This window comes from Chelonoidis abingdonii, chromosome 1, assembly GCF_003597395.2.
Source record: "Chelonoidis abingdonii isolate Lonesome George chromosome 1, CheloAbing_2.0, whole genome shotgun sequence".
Lineage (NCBI taxonomy): Eukaryota > Metazoa > Chordata > Testudines > Testudinidae > Chelonoidis > Chelonoidis abingdonii.
In genome coordinates this window covers 120,350,235-120,363,943 of record NC_133769.1, presented here as the reverse complement: position 1 = coordinate 120,363,943, position 13,709 = coordinate 120,350,235, and the positions used below count along the sequence as shown (strand labels likewise).

Here is a 13,709-nt window from a genome sequence, read left to right as displayed (position 1 = left end):
CCCCCCAGAAAATGATTCCTGAAAATTCATCCTTTTTTCGGCTGAAGAGTCTAAGCTGGGAGCTTAGCTGTTCCTCGTGCAGTTTCGAGAACCGATGAGGCTACGCATATTCTGACCCTGTATAATCACAGTATGGCGGGTCATGAGGCAATTCTCTTTCCAAAAACTTCTTGCCCGAGGCAGAGAGCAGAGAGAACATGAAATTGCAAGCAATTCATAAGCTGATTGGCAGCTTGCATCAACTCTGGATGCATTTGTTTGCACAACACCTGAGGATATTCCTGAGCAATAATACATTGTTGCAGAAACTGGAAATTGGTTTGTAACCCCAGAAAAAAAGAAAGTGCTACTTTCTAAGAAACTATTAGCAAATAACCTCCTTCCCCCCCTCCCCCAAAGAACCCTCCAAAACCTGACGCTTTCTATGACTGGGTGGCTTCAGTGTCAGACAAAATTTCCTTTCTTTACTCTTCAGGTTCTGTCGTTTTCAATCCAGAGGATGTGGCAGTCTCCCAGTTTGACAAACCACATCGCTATTGAGGAGAGAACTTGAGGTAAGGTTCAAATAAGACTTTGCTACAAACTGTCCATTACTCTTATATATTTCTCATAAGCCAATTATTTGATGAGCGAAGAGAAGGGGCGAGAGTGGATCCGTCAGTATTTCAGCACTCGTTTTGTCAGTGTGTCATGCTTTGTGTGAAAATTTAAATTACTTGATTTTTAGTTGAATTTTAAAAACGGAGTAGAAGTGAATTAATACTGCATGCTATATTTGTTCTCTACCACATTTCCAAGTCTATTATTGTTTCATCTGTTAATTCTATCTTACAAAGTGAGTTAAACGTGATACTTTATTCTGTATATGTGCTTTTTCAGCGTGATCTCAAAATGGCTTTGCAAGAGTGGCAGACTCATTATCCACCTGTTTTTAGATGGGGAAAAACTTGAGTGATGAAGTGACTTGCCCAGGTCACCAGGCGGTAGGGCAAGCTAGGGAATAAATCTTCTCTCCCACATGAGGATGCAATACCTCTAAGAGTAATTTGATATGAGTAGACTTAAAAACATTGGCAAATGTGTGTGAAAGATTAGACAGTATTTAATTTAGAAGGAAGAGGCTTAAAAAGAGGATATTATGGTGGCATACAAGTGGTTGATATTAATAAAGACCAGTTGGCGCAAGCGTCTAACAAGAGTTGTTGAAAGGCCTAACTGTATACAATGATAAATGAATGTGGAATGCTGTGCCGAAACAAATCCTGGCACACAACTTAGTGGCTCAACATTCTGGTGCCTAAAAATAATCAGTTTATCAGGACAGGCTAAAAATGCATTAGGCACTATAATCATATGCTTTTGGGGTTAATGCGACTATATTGATGGGAGTTTGAAAGAGTTTCTGGGGGAGGTGTTCCCTATTTTCACATGGATTCTTGCACTTCTCTTAAAAAGATATCTAGGACACTGATCACTAGTTGGGATGCTTGTCCTGAACAGGTATGGCTATGTCAGTTTTACAATTTTCAAAGAAGGGAAATCCAAGCAAATTTAACAGAGATGGTTGATCATGGTAACTTATGAGAGGAATAATCTGCATAGCTTTGCTAAGGGGCACAGTTGCCTTAACAAGCATCTTTCTCACATGAGATGAAGTTATCCTGAGGATGCCCTTGAAGTCAGTGGGACAATAAGGAGTAAGGTTGCAAAAGTATCCTCTTGGACTAGGAATAGTACCTGGCCTCACCCAGCAGCCCACTGACTTCAGTGGAAATAATCATGGGTAGTAAGAGTGTACTCTGCCTTGATCTAAAAGTCTTCTTATCCGATTGCATGTTGCGAAGGTATGGGAACTTCCTTTTGTTGTTGGGTAACTTCTGGAAGCTGGATGTCATTGGCAGATACGATGAAAGAAGGTGTGTGTGTGTTGTGGTGTCCTTATGCTAGTTTCCACTCTACTTGAGTGAGATGTAGCTGTCCATTATGCGTTCAGTGGATTTTTGGTATCCGATATTTGATCAGGTTACGATCGCTTTAAGTATATGATCCGCATTAACTTATGCTTGCTATTTATGGTGCCATATTTTTCAGCTGAATCTACTTAGCGCTAAGGTGAATACGCGACTTTGCCTTTCGTGGTCGTCTCAGAATTTACTTAATTTTCTCCCATGTCTCTACTAGATATCTAGAATCTTGAACTTGATAATGAGGTCGTCAGGCGCATACTCTGGTCGTGGATTCAATATGACAGAGTCCATTGGGATGGGGCAGGGCATCGCTGGATACCGTTAAGATCCGATTCACAATGATTGATGTCCAATGACTAGGAGTCTTTTTGCGCAGGGCAAGAAGAGGGCCCTCACTGTACTGATGCATATATGGTTGCGTTGTCAGAGTGTCATTGCGTTGCTTTGTGATGGAAGCGGCACAATATCCGGGAACGGAACAGCTTAATCTTTAAAATATTGTTAGCCAATATATAGTTATCAGTTGTTTTTTTTTGGCAAACTTTTTGAGGGGATTTTTTTGTATATATGAACTGTATTTTACAAGCTCTTCGCAAGTTTATGTGAAAATTATAGCCCAGGTAACTTGTTGTAACTTCTTGTTATCTGTTGCAGAATGTCGAAGTTGCAATATATGGTGTTAGGCAGTTGGTTTACTTCTAAAGGTATTGTGCATTGTAGGATGTCTTTAAAATATGCGAAATAGAGAGAAGGCTTGTGTATATGTAGTAAATCTGTGAATCTTTCTTTGTGGTTAAAAGTGTAGGTTATAAAATCTGAGCAAATTTAATCATGATTTTGACAGAGTGAAATGTAAACAGCACGTGTTGTCAGAATTGGGTAAGTTATACTCTCTGTATATGTGCATTGTTATCTTGTGAATAAACTGATTGGCTGGTATCTGTATTCTTATATCAATGAGGCACTGGGTATAATCAATCCAACATACTCATTCATGAGTATATTTAAGAATTAGGGATATTCAAGTATTTGATAATTTGAGTTCCTTGATTTCACTTTGTATGTTGCACTTGTTAGTGTTTAATTTAATTTTGAGATAGTTTTTGAAATAAATTCATCTATAACTATATCAGAGGTAGGTTCTTTTTACTCATATAGTATTAACTATGTAACTCTTTATAGATAGTTGTATGCCTGTTGTCTGACTGTTCCAGCTGGATAATAACTGTCCTGTGCCTACTGTATCTAAGACATTAAACAATTCTGAGCACAATTATTTGAATGTGTGTAGAGTTCACTTACTAAATGGTGCACTGGTAGGCTAGTGCAGTGGATTTCAACCTTCGTTGCAGCGCGATGCCCTTCTGAAAACAAAAATTACTTCCCAACCCTAGGAGGAGGGAACCCAAGCCTAAGCCTACCCAAGCCACACGGCTCTGGGCAGAGGCCCAAATCTGAAGCTCAAGGGCTTCAGCCCCAGGCAGGGGGCCTGTAACCTTTGGCTTCAGCAATGGGTAGTTCCATGCCCTAGCAAACCTAAGCCAGCCCTGGCAATCCCATTCAAAGGGGGTTGTGACCCACTTTGAGGTCCCAACACACTAGCTCAGCAGTGGAAGTGGCTCTATGACAAAATTGATCCATGTATAACTAAGCATAAAGGGGGAGGAAGAAATCTCTCTTTGTGACTGGAATTGTGGGCGCTTTGGGCTCAGTGGGGTATGCATGGGAGAGTGTCTCGTAGTGCTGGATGTCTTGGACACAAAGCTAGATTGTCATAATGCTCATTGATCACAGAAGTACTTTTTAGACAAGCCCTGGATCTCTAAAATATAAAACTTTAGGTAAATGTGGATAAAGCACTTGAGTAGAATGTAGCTCACTAAACTTGCAGTTTTTCAAAATACACCTCTATCTCAATATAACGCTGTCCTTGGGAGCCAAAATGTTTTACCACATTATAGGTGAAACCGTGTTATATCAAACTTGCTTTGATCCACCGGAGTGTGCAGCCTCGCCCCCCTCCCATCCCCCAGAGCACTGCTTTACCATGTTCTATTGGGTCATGTTATATCAAGGTAAAGGTGTACAAATGCATTAACTAGATCACAGGTGACCTAAAGGAAGTAGAGTCCATAAAGTAGAAAATAATTTGAGGACTAAGGGAAGAATGGCTGCAATGCTTAGTGTGGCAGTGGTAGAGAAACCAGACATCTGTTTTCACAGACACTTCTACAGATTAGGATTTAAAAAAAAAAAAAAACCTATGGAAATATTTGGGTGCTGTTGAAGCAATAGTCATTTTAAGTTTACTGAACCTATTGGCTTTAGCTAGCTATTCCACTAGGAGGTGCTAGCTGCTGCAAATCAAGCTTGCAAGAGCCATTGTAACCCACTCGCCTCCTGGATGCGGTGGCCTGTCCCATCCAGTGGCATTGAGACCACTTAGGGATTAATAATTCTGCTCTACAGCCTTAGCTAACAATCAGTTGGCTTTAGTTCCTATAGTAGAAGCTCATGTATTAAGCTCCTGAGGTTTGATCCTGCCCACCCCTGACTGGGGTCTGTTGATGTTAAATTATTTCTTCCAAGTAATATTACACAAGTAAAGTAAAAATGTTAGAGCTTGTTTGTACAACCTTAATTCTGCCTCTGCCCCCCGACCCCCCCATGTGTGCCATGAGGCATTAGGTCCTGTGGAAGAATAGGTGATATAGCTAACTTAACTACTTTTAGATTGTAAAGTCAAGTACTTGAGAAATTGCCTAGATTGTTTTTGGTTTTTTTTGTTGCAGAGGAAAAAATCCCCTTCCCCCTCCCTATCCTCACCTAGTCAAGTTTTGAACCCTGCACTGTCAGCATGAATAAGTACAAAGCTATCCTGACTGCGGAGAATGTTATGGGTCTAGGACAAGGGTAGGCAACCTGTGGTATGTGTGCCACCTTTGATTTTCAGTGGCACTCTCACTGCCTGGGTCTTGGCCACTGGTCTGGGGGGCCCTGCATTTCAATTTAATGTTAAATGAAGCTTCTTAAACATTTTAAAAACTTTATTTACTTTACATACAACAATAGTTTAGTTATATATTATAGACTTTCTTTTAGAAAGACCTTCTAAAAACGTTAATGTATGGCTGGCATGCAGAACCTTAGAGTGAATAAATGAAGACTCAGCACACCACTTCTGAAAGGTTGCCGACCCCTGGTCTAGGGCAAACATACATCCCACTCTACCAGTGCTCCAGGCAGCACAGTAAGGGGACAGGGGCGTTGGCTAGAAGGCAGGGGAGTTTAGGGTGGTGATCAAGGGGAAGAGTGGGGCAGCAGAGTGGGAAGAGGTTGATTGGGTGGCAGGGGACAGAGCGTCGTGATGGGAACATGGAGTTCCAAGGGCGCCAGCAGGGAATGGAGGGTGATGATAGGGCAGCGAGTCACTGGGGGGCCAGGGGTGGGGCCAGGCTATCTGCTGGGTTAGGGAGCACAGCCCCCCTAACCCACAGACCATACAATTTCCAAAACCAATGCCAAGCCCTAGGTGCCAAAGAAGTTTGCCAGCCGTGTCTGGTGCCTTTAACAGCTATGGCGTAACTATATTAAACCTATACCAACCATATATGCAAGAGACAGGGTTGTGCTACGGACAAAGCTCTCCGGGCACTACTCAGAAAACCGTGATCAAAAAACTGTCCACCAAGCTCCTCACTGCATTCATTAGCACAAAGTGGTTTCCTATACATGACACTAGCTTCCTATTTCAAAAAATTCAGAGTAAGCAGACACGCCACAAGTTAAATAACAACTATCATTTTTCACCCGAAGAATGGGGAGATGCGTTTCAGTACGTCTGGCCACTTACCTCCTCCCTAGCAAGTTAAGGCCGTTAATAGTCATCTCACATACCCAACGCACCTTTAGCTTCTTTGGAGAAAGATGGAGGGTAATGGTTCCCTAACATAAGATAATAACCAATTAACCTATGGGTGTGTCATTAAATATGATGCTCAAGGTTAATTGTTTCTTCACCGAGAAGGGTTAACCAAAGGGACCTAAACCACCTGACCAGAGGACCAATCAGTGAAACCGAATTATTCAAAGCGAGGGAGGGAATGTTTTGTGCTGGTCTTTGCTGCTCTCAGCTATGAGAGGGGACTTTTTTATACTTCATAATCTCAGTTTCCCAGTTGTAAGTACAAAGGTAAAAAGTAATAGCTGTTGTTGGTTTTTGTATTTACAAATTGTGTAGTTGCTGGAATGGTTTAAACTATATCTTTATTGAATAATGCGTGTATTCATGATTTTCTTTAAGCAATAGCACCGTGATGAACTAAGCAGAGATCATATTTTTGTCTTTCGTTCTGTTATATAAAGCTTTCTTTTTAAAAACTTGACTTTTCTTTTTCTAAGTTATGGCAGCGATAGGAATCTGGCCAGGATTACTCTCTCTCACAGGGAGAAAGACTGGAGGGGGGGAAAAGAAAGGAGGGGGCAAGGAAATTGTCCTCTTCAGGTTTTTGATGTATTCAAGGGATTGAAGCAGGGAAATATCCTGTATAACCCAGGGATGGGAAAAATCTGGCGAGGAAGTAAGAGCAGGCAAGCGGAAATGGTTTATTTCTCCTTGTTTATAAGAATCCGAAGGGTTTGGTTCTTGGAGTCCCAGGGAAGGTTTTGGGGGGACCAGAGTGTACCAGGCACTGGAATTCCTGGTTGGTGGCAGGCTATCAGATCTAAGCTGGTAATTAAGTTTAGAGGGGTTCATGCAGGCACCCAGATTTCTGGACGCTAAGGTCCAGATTTGGGAATGCTTATGATAGGGTGGGGTTAATTTACTCTGACTGGCACACTCCTCCTCCATAAAAGAGCATACACTTTTAGAATGACCATGAAGAAGGAACTATTGCTTTACAACTGAGATGTGGTTACAACGTTAGAGGGCCTGCAACTGAATCTTCCTGGGGCTCTAAATTCCCCCTAGAGTGGAGGACCTCAGATTCTTTTGATGCTGCTTAGAATTTGAAGTTTGTGCTAGGAGCCTATCAAATTGGCTATTAGAGCACTGTGAGGTCAGAGGAAAAAAATTCTGCAGCTTCTTGATTCTTCATCTTCTGTATCAAGGACCCCACGGGGCTTCAGAAAGATCATCTACACAGACATGATCCCAGTTTTTGAAGCAGGAAACAACTCCAGTTTCATATACAAAATGCTTTTCAAAGCAAGATAGCTAGGGACTGCACAATTAAATCAATACTTATTGTAGCTGTGTTCTACTCCACTTCTTTATCATAAGTTTTCCATTTCAGGCATTTTTGCTAAGAGATTCATTCAACAAACAAACCACTGAACTTTTACATCACAGGTTGAGAAGATTGTCAGTCTCCTATATGTACACATCCGATAGATTTGTGAGCGTCACCTTGCTGCATTTTTGCAATGCATTAGCATTATGTCAAAACACCACTGTCCCACTTACAACTGATGCATTCTAAATCATTACACAAACAGGGACTGTTGATGGAAATATTCCATTTATTATTGGTGCAGTTTCAGAGTATATTGTTTGAACAAGTCATTTTTATTGCAGCTATCAAATGTATTTGAAAGTTTCAGAGAGAGGTGTTTACAAAAACCATGACAATTCAGAAACAGTGCCAGCCATTGTTGCACAGTTTCACCCCCTACAGATAGCCAAGTGCATCTCAATATGTAAACAAGATGATTCAGCTAAGCAGAGGAGATCATCTTTGAATTGAAATATGATGTTCTCCCCTCTGATAAAAAAAAGTCAGCGGCTACAAAAAACATGCTGCAAATAAAAGTAGTGATGAAGGAGGGAGTTCTCTGTAGTTCCAATGCAGGAAGCTGTTAAGCATTTTAGGGCTACTTCAGTTAACTAGTTTATTCCACCCATATACTGTAGGATGTAAATGCTAAACCTTATGGCATGTAAATTCAAACCAAGCTGACTTATAGCACTGTGTTTACTATATACAAATCAAACACCACATCTGTAAATAAGAGCTTTGGGAGATAGTTAAACACCATAATTAGAGGCTTACTTCACTTTGAGTAGTTAGGTGGACTTAATATACGGCACTGATGAATGGCAAGATTTAGTGTACAGTCGTTTCAGCTTCAGCTGTGTTAAATTTTTAATGATGGTAGTTTTACATAAATTAAACTAGGATGTTTTATACAAGTGACCTACTTTTGATCCTCTATACCCTTACTTTCCCCTCTTTAAAACTATAGTTTTCTTTTTTCATTACCCATTACTGGGCATCTTACATTTTAAAAAAATTTAATACTCATCTTGCCATACCTCTAATGGCAAAATTATGAAGTCTTACTATAGAAAAGTGTGTGACTTTTAAAAGCTGTGATACCGGCTAATTATGTGCATTCATTACTAAATATAATACTCTAGCATGTATTAAAGCAGTCTACCATTAGTAGTGCCTTAAAGCTAAACTTTGTAAAGCTATGTGTATATATTGCAATCAATTACTAATCACTAACAAAAACAGAGTATCAGTACCGCTGTCAGCTAACAATCATCCAAATTAAAGGTATTAACTTAAAACTAGAATGAAAAAATTGATACTTAAGTATAAAACAATAAATTTAAACAAGTTATTGATGCAGTATTTATGACATGGGCAACTTACAGAAAATATTACATTGTCAACTAAAGATTTTTTCCATGCCTTAGTCTAAAGTGCAGAAAAAGACTTCTGTATTCCAAAAGTAACCACTGTTTTTATGGGTTTACTGCACACTTTTCTTAAGTAATTCAACGGTGCATGCATTTGGGGGTTGACCTTTTATGCCAGTTGAAATCACTGTTCAGACACATAGTCATGACTATCAGTAGGAGAGTATTTCACAGCATGGGTTTCTTTAGGAATAAAGGCTCTTGTGCAAAGGCAGTACTATTATGATGAATATCTAGACTGATTATTAAATACAGTGCTAATATACATGGTTTTAACTGGGATAATGCAAAAAGACGTTTTGGTAAATAAACATAAATATAAAAAGGACAATTTAGCACTTTCAAAATGAGTTGGTCCAGCATCTTTAGTAGCCTCCTAGGGTTCTTTCTCAAATTGTCTCAAACCTGCTGAAAGAGAGAATGATTAAAGATTGCTTGAAATCAGATGCATCTCTAGCAATATAGAGGGGGCTGTTCTGAATCAACTTGCCTCAAACCCTTTCACCTCAGAGCACCTGCTAAGGAGCAAGACAACACACACCTACTACTAGGCTGCGTGGCAAGCTAGAGCACACAGAGATGCTCCATGGCCCCAAGGGTGGATGGGTAGGATCTCATACAGAGACTTGCTCGCCTCTGGAGCAGGTGCAGGGAGCATAGTGACCCTTCCAAGGAGAATTATACATCATGTTCTTCCTACAGCATTTCCTGAATCATTTGTCTGCAGCTCCTGTTCCTAGACAGATTGAACAGAAGTGCTGAGGCAACCACTGTATTCCAATCCCCAGGAACAAGGAAATGATTCTACAAGTGATGAAAGCATGGCCTACTAAATCAGAGGATGGGGAGACTGGCACTCAGGAGTTCCATCCCTGTTCTTTACATTGACCGTCTCTCTCCATACATGGCTTTGGGCAAACCATTTAGGTTGGTATTGCCCAAACTGCTCAGTGCTGGCCTAGCTCTGCTTCCAGGGAAGTCAATAGTAAAATTGCCATTGATTTCCATGGGAGTAGAGAGAGGCTAACACTAAGCAATTGTGAAAAGCCCCATCTTAATTTCACTGTAATAAGAATAAGACCCACCTAATAGGAGTGATATGAAGGTTAGTGTGTATATAATGCATTTTATCTTCCAGAGCTTTGCAAACATTGCCGGTGTTATTCTAAGATGGATTTCTAATACTGGACTGATGAGAAAAGCCCACAGAAAGGACACTATTTCCCCCCATTTAAGTCTGTTTTCACAGATCGATTGTTTTGTTCCCAATACGGATCACAGATTTAAGGGACTCCTATTGAATGAGCTTCTGATCTATTTTAATTACTTAATAGAGCACTTCTTCCCTCACTCCTCTTCCACACAGGCTCATTTCCTCCACCTGGTTTTCCTTGGAGAGCTTTGGAATACAAGTATCACCTGTACAGAAGAGCTAGCAGAGGTTTTGCTACTTCCCTTCAGCACAGCCACAGCATAGCTCTCAGACAATTTATTTTAAACTTGTGATTCAAATAGGGTCAAAATGGAAATACCAAATGTAGTTTATGCTGTGAGAAGGTACCTAGGCACTGATGGAGCAAGAGATGGCCTGATGCTGAGAGCATTTGAACTCCACTCCAATTCAAGTCTGCGGCATGGAGGGCACTCAGCAACTCATGAGATCAAAATTTAAGAGTCAGCAAGTAACTGCATGTTGATTTGTCATGATTCTTCACCCGTGGCTGATGGTACTGTTCAGAGTCATCCTATGGATTTGTTTTCAGTCCTCAGGGGTTCCATTTCCAGTGGAATAATATTGCAACACTAGCCTCACTCAGCATTTTGGGTTTTTTTTTAAAACTAGTTTTGATTAAAACCATTTGTAGACCTTGAAAGGACTATTCCCAGATGTTTGACACCTGGGAGTGTTAGTAAAATGACAGTCTTATCCTTTGGGCCTCAAACAGTTCAAATGGATCTCTGCAGCTACAGAAAACACATGAGATGTATTTTTCACGCAATGCTTTGTACTAGGGCTAGAGAACAGCCATCCCAAAAGGAAGATTTGTGCTCATTACCCAAAAATATTTGTCAAATTATGATTTGAGGCAATTAATTCTTCCTTTCCCTTTCAAAAAAGTTATTTCTTGTGTGCCACCATTAATGGCATAATTTTAAAAGCTGAGTGCCTCTGTATGAAATGAGCAAACGCTTCCATTTAATGTACAGTACAAATTACAACACTTACCATTAGTCTCTGACTTTTTCCCCATAGCTGTTACCTGCAGTGCAAAAAAAATAAAATAAAAATCCATAATAAATTGATCATTAAAGAAAGCTGTATGTAGGAAAACCACATTAGAGTGGAAAGAAATTCATCTCTCTGGAAAGGGCCAACACAAGGTCTATGCACCACATACTTAGTTCCTATTTTGAACTGTGTGGTACATAGGCCTTTTTTGCCCACTGAACATTAATGGATGAATTTTTCTCTAATACTATAGACAAAAGGGGGAGACTTTCAAAAGGCACAAAGGGCAATTAGATGCCCAACTTCAACTGAATGCTAATCAGAGTTAGACACTTTACCTTCTGAAAGTCTCACTCAGTGTCTTTGTTCTCTCTACAATGGATAGAAGAGGTATTACCTTAGAAGGAGAGGTCGCCTTTTCATTGGACTGCTTCTCCCAGAGATTACGTTTGTTGGATACATCTCCTGGTCTTAAATCCTATTTTTTGAGGAGTCAAAGAATAGAAAAAATAAATAAAAATCTAGTTCAGATTTGTTTTATTTAAGTGGAGTAAAGGCTGTATTGTAACTTTCCACAGAAATACCCACACATTATGCCTGCGTAAGTCCCATTCATAATGTGTTTTCACAGATGGATAATAACCAAAAGCAGAACTTGGCCTGCAGTATCGTTACTCATAAGTTACTTATATGCTTTTTACTTCTGTGTTAAAATACTATACAAAGTAGAAGAAAAGTGAAAGTGGTAAAAAGCAAATATGTATTTTTCACTTCCAAACCAGAGGACTGATTACCCAGCAGTTATAAGCTAGTAGTTGATCTCCTGTGACACCTTAAAAAAAAACAGAGGTCACTGCCTAGCCCCAATGCTGTGTAAAAAGAAAAAATTACACACAAGGACAGGGGAAATAACTTGAGCACACAGCATTTTTCATCACGTAACAAGATACACGACACTTTACATGATCTTCCAATATACGTATCCCTGTAATACAAAATTCTACCTAAGTCAATCTATGGTTCTGCTAAGATGAATCTCATTGTAATATATTCACACAAAGGGACAGTAAAAGTTGGTATGTGACATTTTTTCCCTTGAAAAATTTCAATTTTGGTGAAAAGTTTCAGTTTTCTGTTGGGGAGGAAATATTAAGTCTTAGGTTGGTTTGAGCTGAATTGAAATATTGCAATTGATTGCACAGAACCAAAACATTTTACCATTTAGAAGAAGCTCAACATTACAATAAATCTGCCCAAGATGCCTAAGTACTTCATGGGAGTTATAATTTAGACATTTCATGCCCCCCTACTCTCCCATGGTATGAGTTCCTTGGCTGGCCCACAGCTCCCAAGATGCAGTGCATCATGGAACATGTGGTCTAGCAAAAGTATAGATAATTCTATATAGACAAATAAATAAGGTATTTTTTTTAAAATGTAAACAAACTACATAGTGTCACTCAGTAATAGAGGACACTGTGCACAAACAGAAGAACAGCTCCTCCTTTGCATTCTCAAGTAAATATTTTGCGATCCAGCACTTAGCCATAAACCATTCTTTATGTCCATTTGAATTCTAACTACAGCCTCAAAATCCATAGCATGGAGTTGAAGTGCCAGGATAACAGGCAGTGAAAGACACCCACCAGGGAAAAATAAACCTTCAGCACCTCATGAAAGGTGTAAGTTCTACGCTGTTCCCAGCATCCTTCTTGCCATCCCCAGTGCAGACATGCTTGCTGTGCACAAGGATCTCTGCAATAGGAAGGAAGAGCTCCCAGGTACTAAACAGCAGCAAGCGGTTTATAGTCTGACTTCTCTGGGGTGGGGTCTGGCACAGTATTGGATGCATAAAAACTGCACCCAAGCAAGAACAACATAGCAAGTGGCTATGATAACAGCTGAGCATATTTCAATCTCCAAAAGACCAGCGCAAAAATACTGATGGCATACGTCTCTACGTGCCTAGTCCTCTCAACTTCATTTTGGAGGAATTTAAGCAGATGAAATAAAGACAGCTAGATCCTGGTGTGCAAAAGGGAGAGAAAAAGATGGTTTGGGAATTGAGACTGAGACTATCTCGATTTCCCCTTGGCTTATCCTAATAGCATTAAGGGATTTGGGTTTACATTCATATCATACCTTGAAAGAATTTTGAAATGATTTACCTGACCAGTTTATCAAAGAGACCCCCAAATCCAAAAAGGATAGAAGGAAGGAAGGCATCTAGAGAAGTCCACGCAAACAGAGATATTGAAAGGAAAGAGAGCAATCCGCTGAGAGAGAGAGAAAGATGTGGTTGAAGAAAGGAGTGGTTAGTTCTGCATTGTTTATTAATGCCTAGCTTAGAGAAAAGAAACAAAATCCAAAAAACAAGAACCAGATTCTATGCCAATTTACCATGGTCACTGTTAAATAGCTACCACCATTATTTTCTATTCAGACACTGCTAAACTCAGTTACCATGTAACCATTAGCAAATACTGAGCTTTAAGGGCAACCACTCAACTCCAGCAACCCTACTGAAGGCAACGGGTGTAAATCAGAAGCACATGGTATGCTAGCAGTGATGTGGAAAGCAATTGGACTTGTACTGAACATACCACATAATGTGCACAACAGACTCTTTTTATAAAGTACCAAAATAAGAGGAATCATTGAATATGATCCAATGGAGGCCTTAGCCCTGCCATGCCTTACAATACGTGTCATTATCTCCCAATGCAGGGACTGGAATTGTCTATTTCTGTTCTTCCTCCCTGAAACTGCTCTTATCTTGTTTCCCCTGTCCCACTTGGCTGTG

The 13,709-nt window shown here is 40.0% G+C and overlaps 2 protein-coding genes across 9 annotated transcripts in view; one reads left to right on the top strand and one right to left on the bottom strand.

Annotated features, from left to right (window-relative positions):
- Positions 1-13,709, top strand: part of LOC116835616 (aldo-keto reductase family 1 member B1) — a 645,245-nt gene that overhangs the window by 12,371 nt on the left and 619,165 nt on the right. The gene's annotated exons all lie outside the window — the stretch shown is intronic.
- The window catches only part of CALD1 (caldesmon 1), a 250,640-nt gene continuing 244,401 nt past the window's right edge, over positions 7,471-13,709 (bottom strand). For 3 of the 8 annotated variants that reach the window (XM_032798569.2, XM_032798570.2, XM_032798572.2), the window contains 3 exons: positions 11,304-11,384; positions 10,904-10,937; positions 8,972-9,084 (listed from right to left, as the gene is read on the bottom strand). In XM_032798569.2, the coding sequence (XP_032654460.1) occupies positions 9,053-9,084; positions 10,904-10,937; positions 11,304-11,384 (147 nt within the window). In that variant the 3' untranslated portion in view covers positions 8,972-9,052. Of the gene's footprint in view, positions 9,085-10,903; positions 10,938-11,303; positions 11,385-13,709 lie in introns of all 8 variants that reach the window. The other 5 variants (XM_032798575.2, XM_075069350.1, XM_032798573.2 and 2 more) reach the window with 3 other exon arrangements.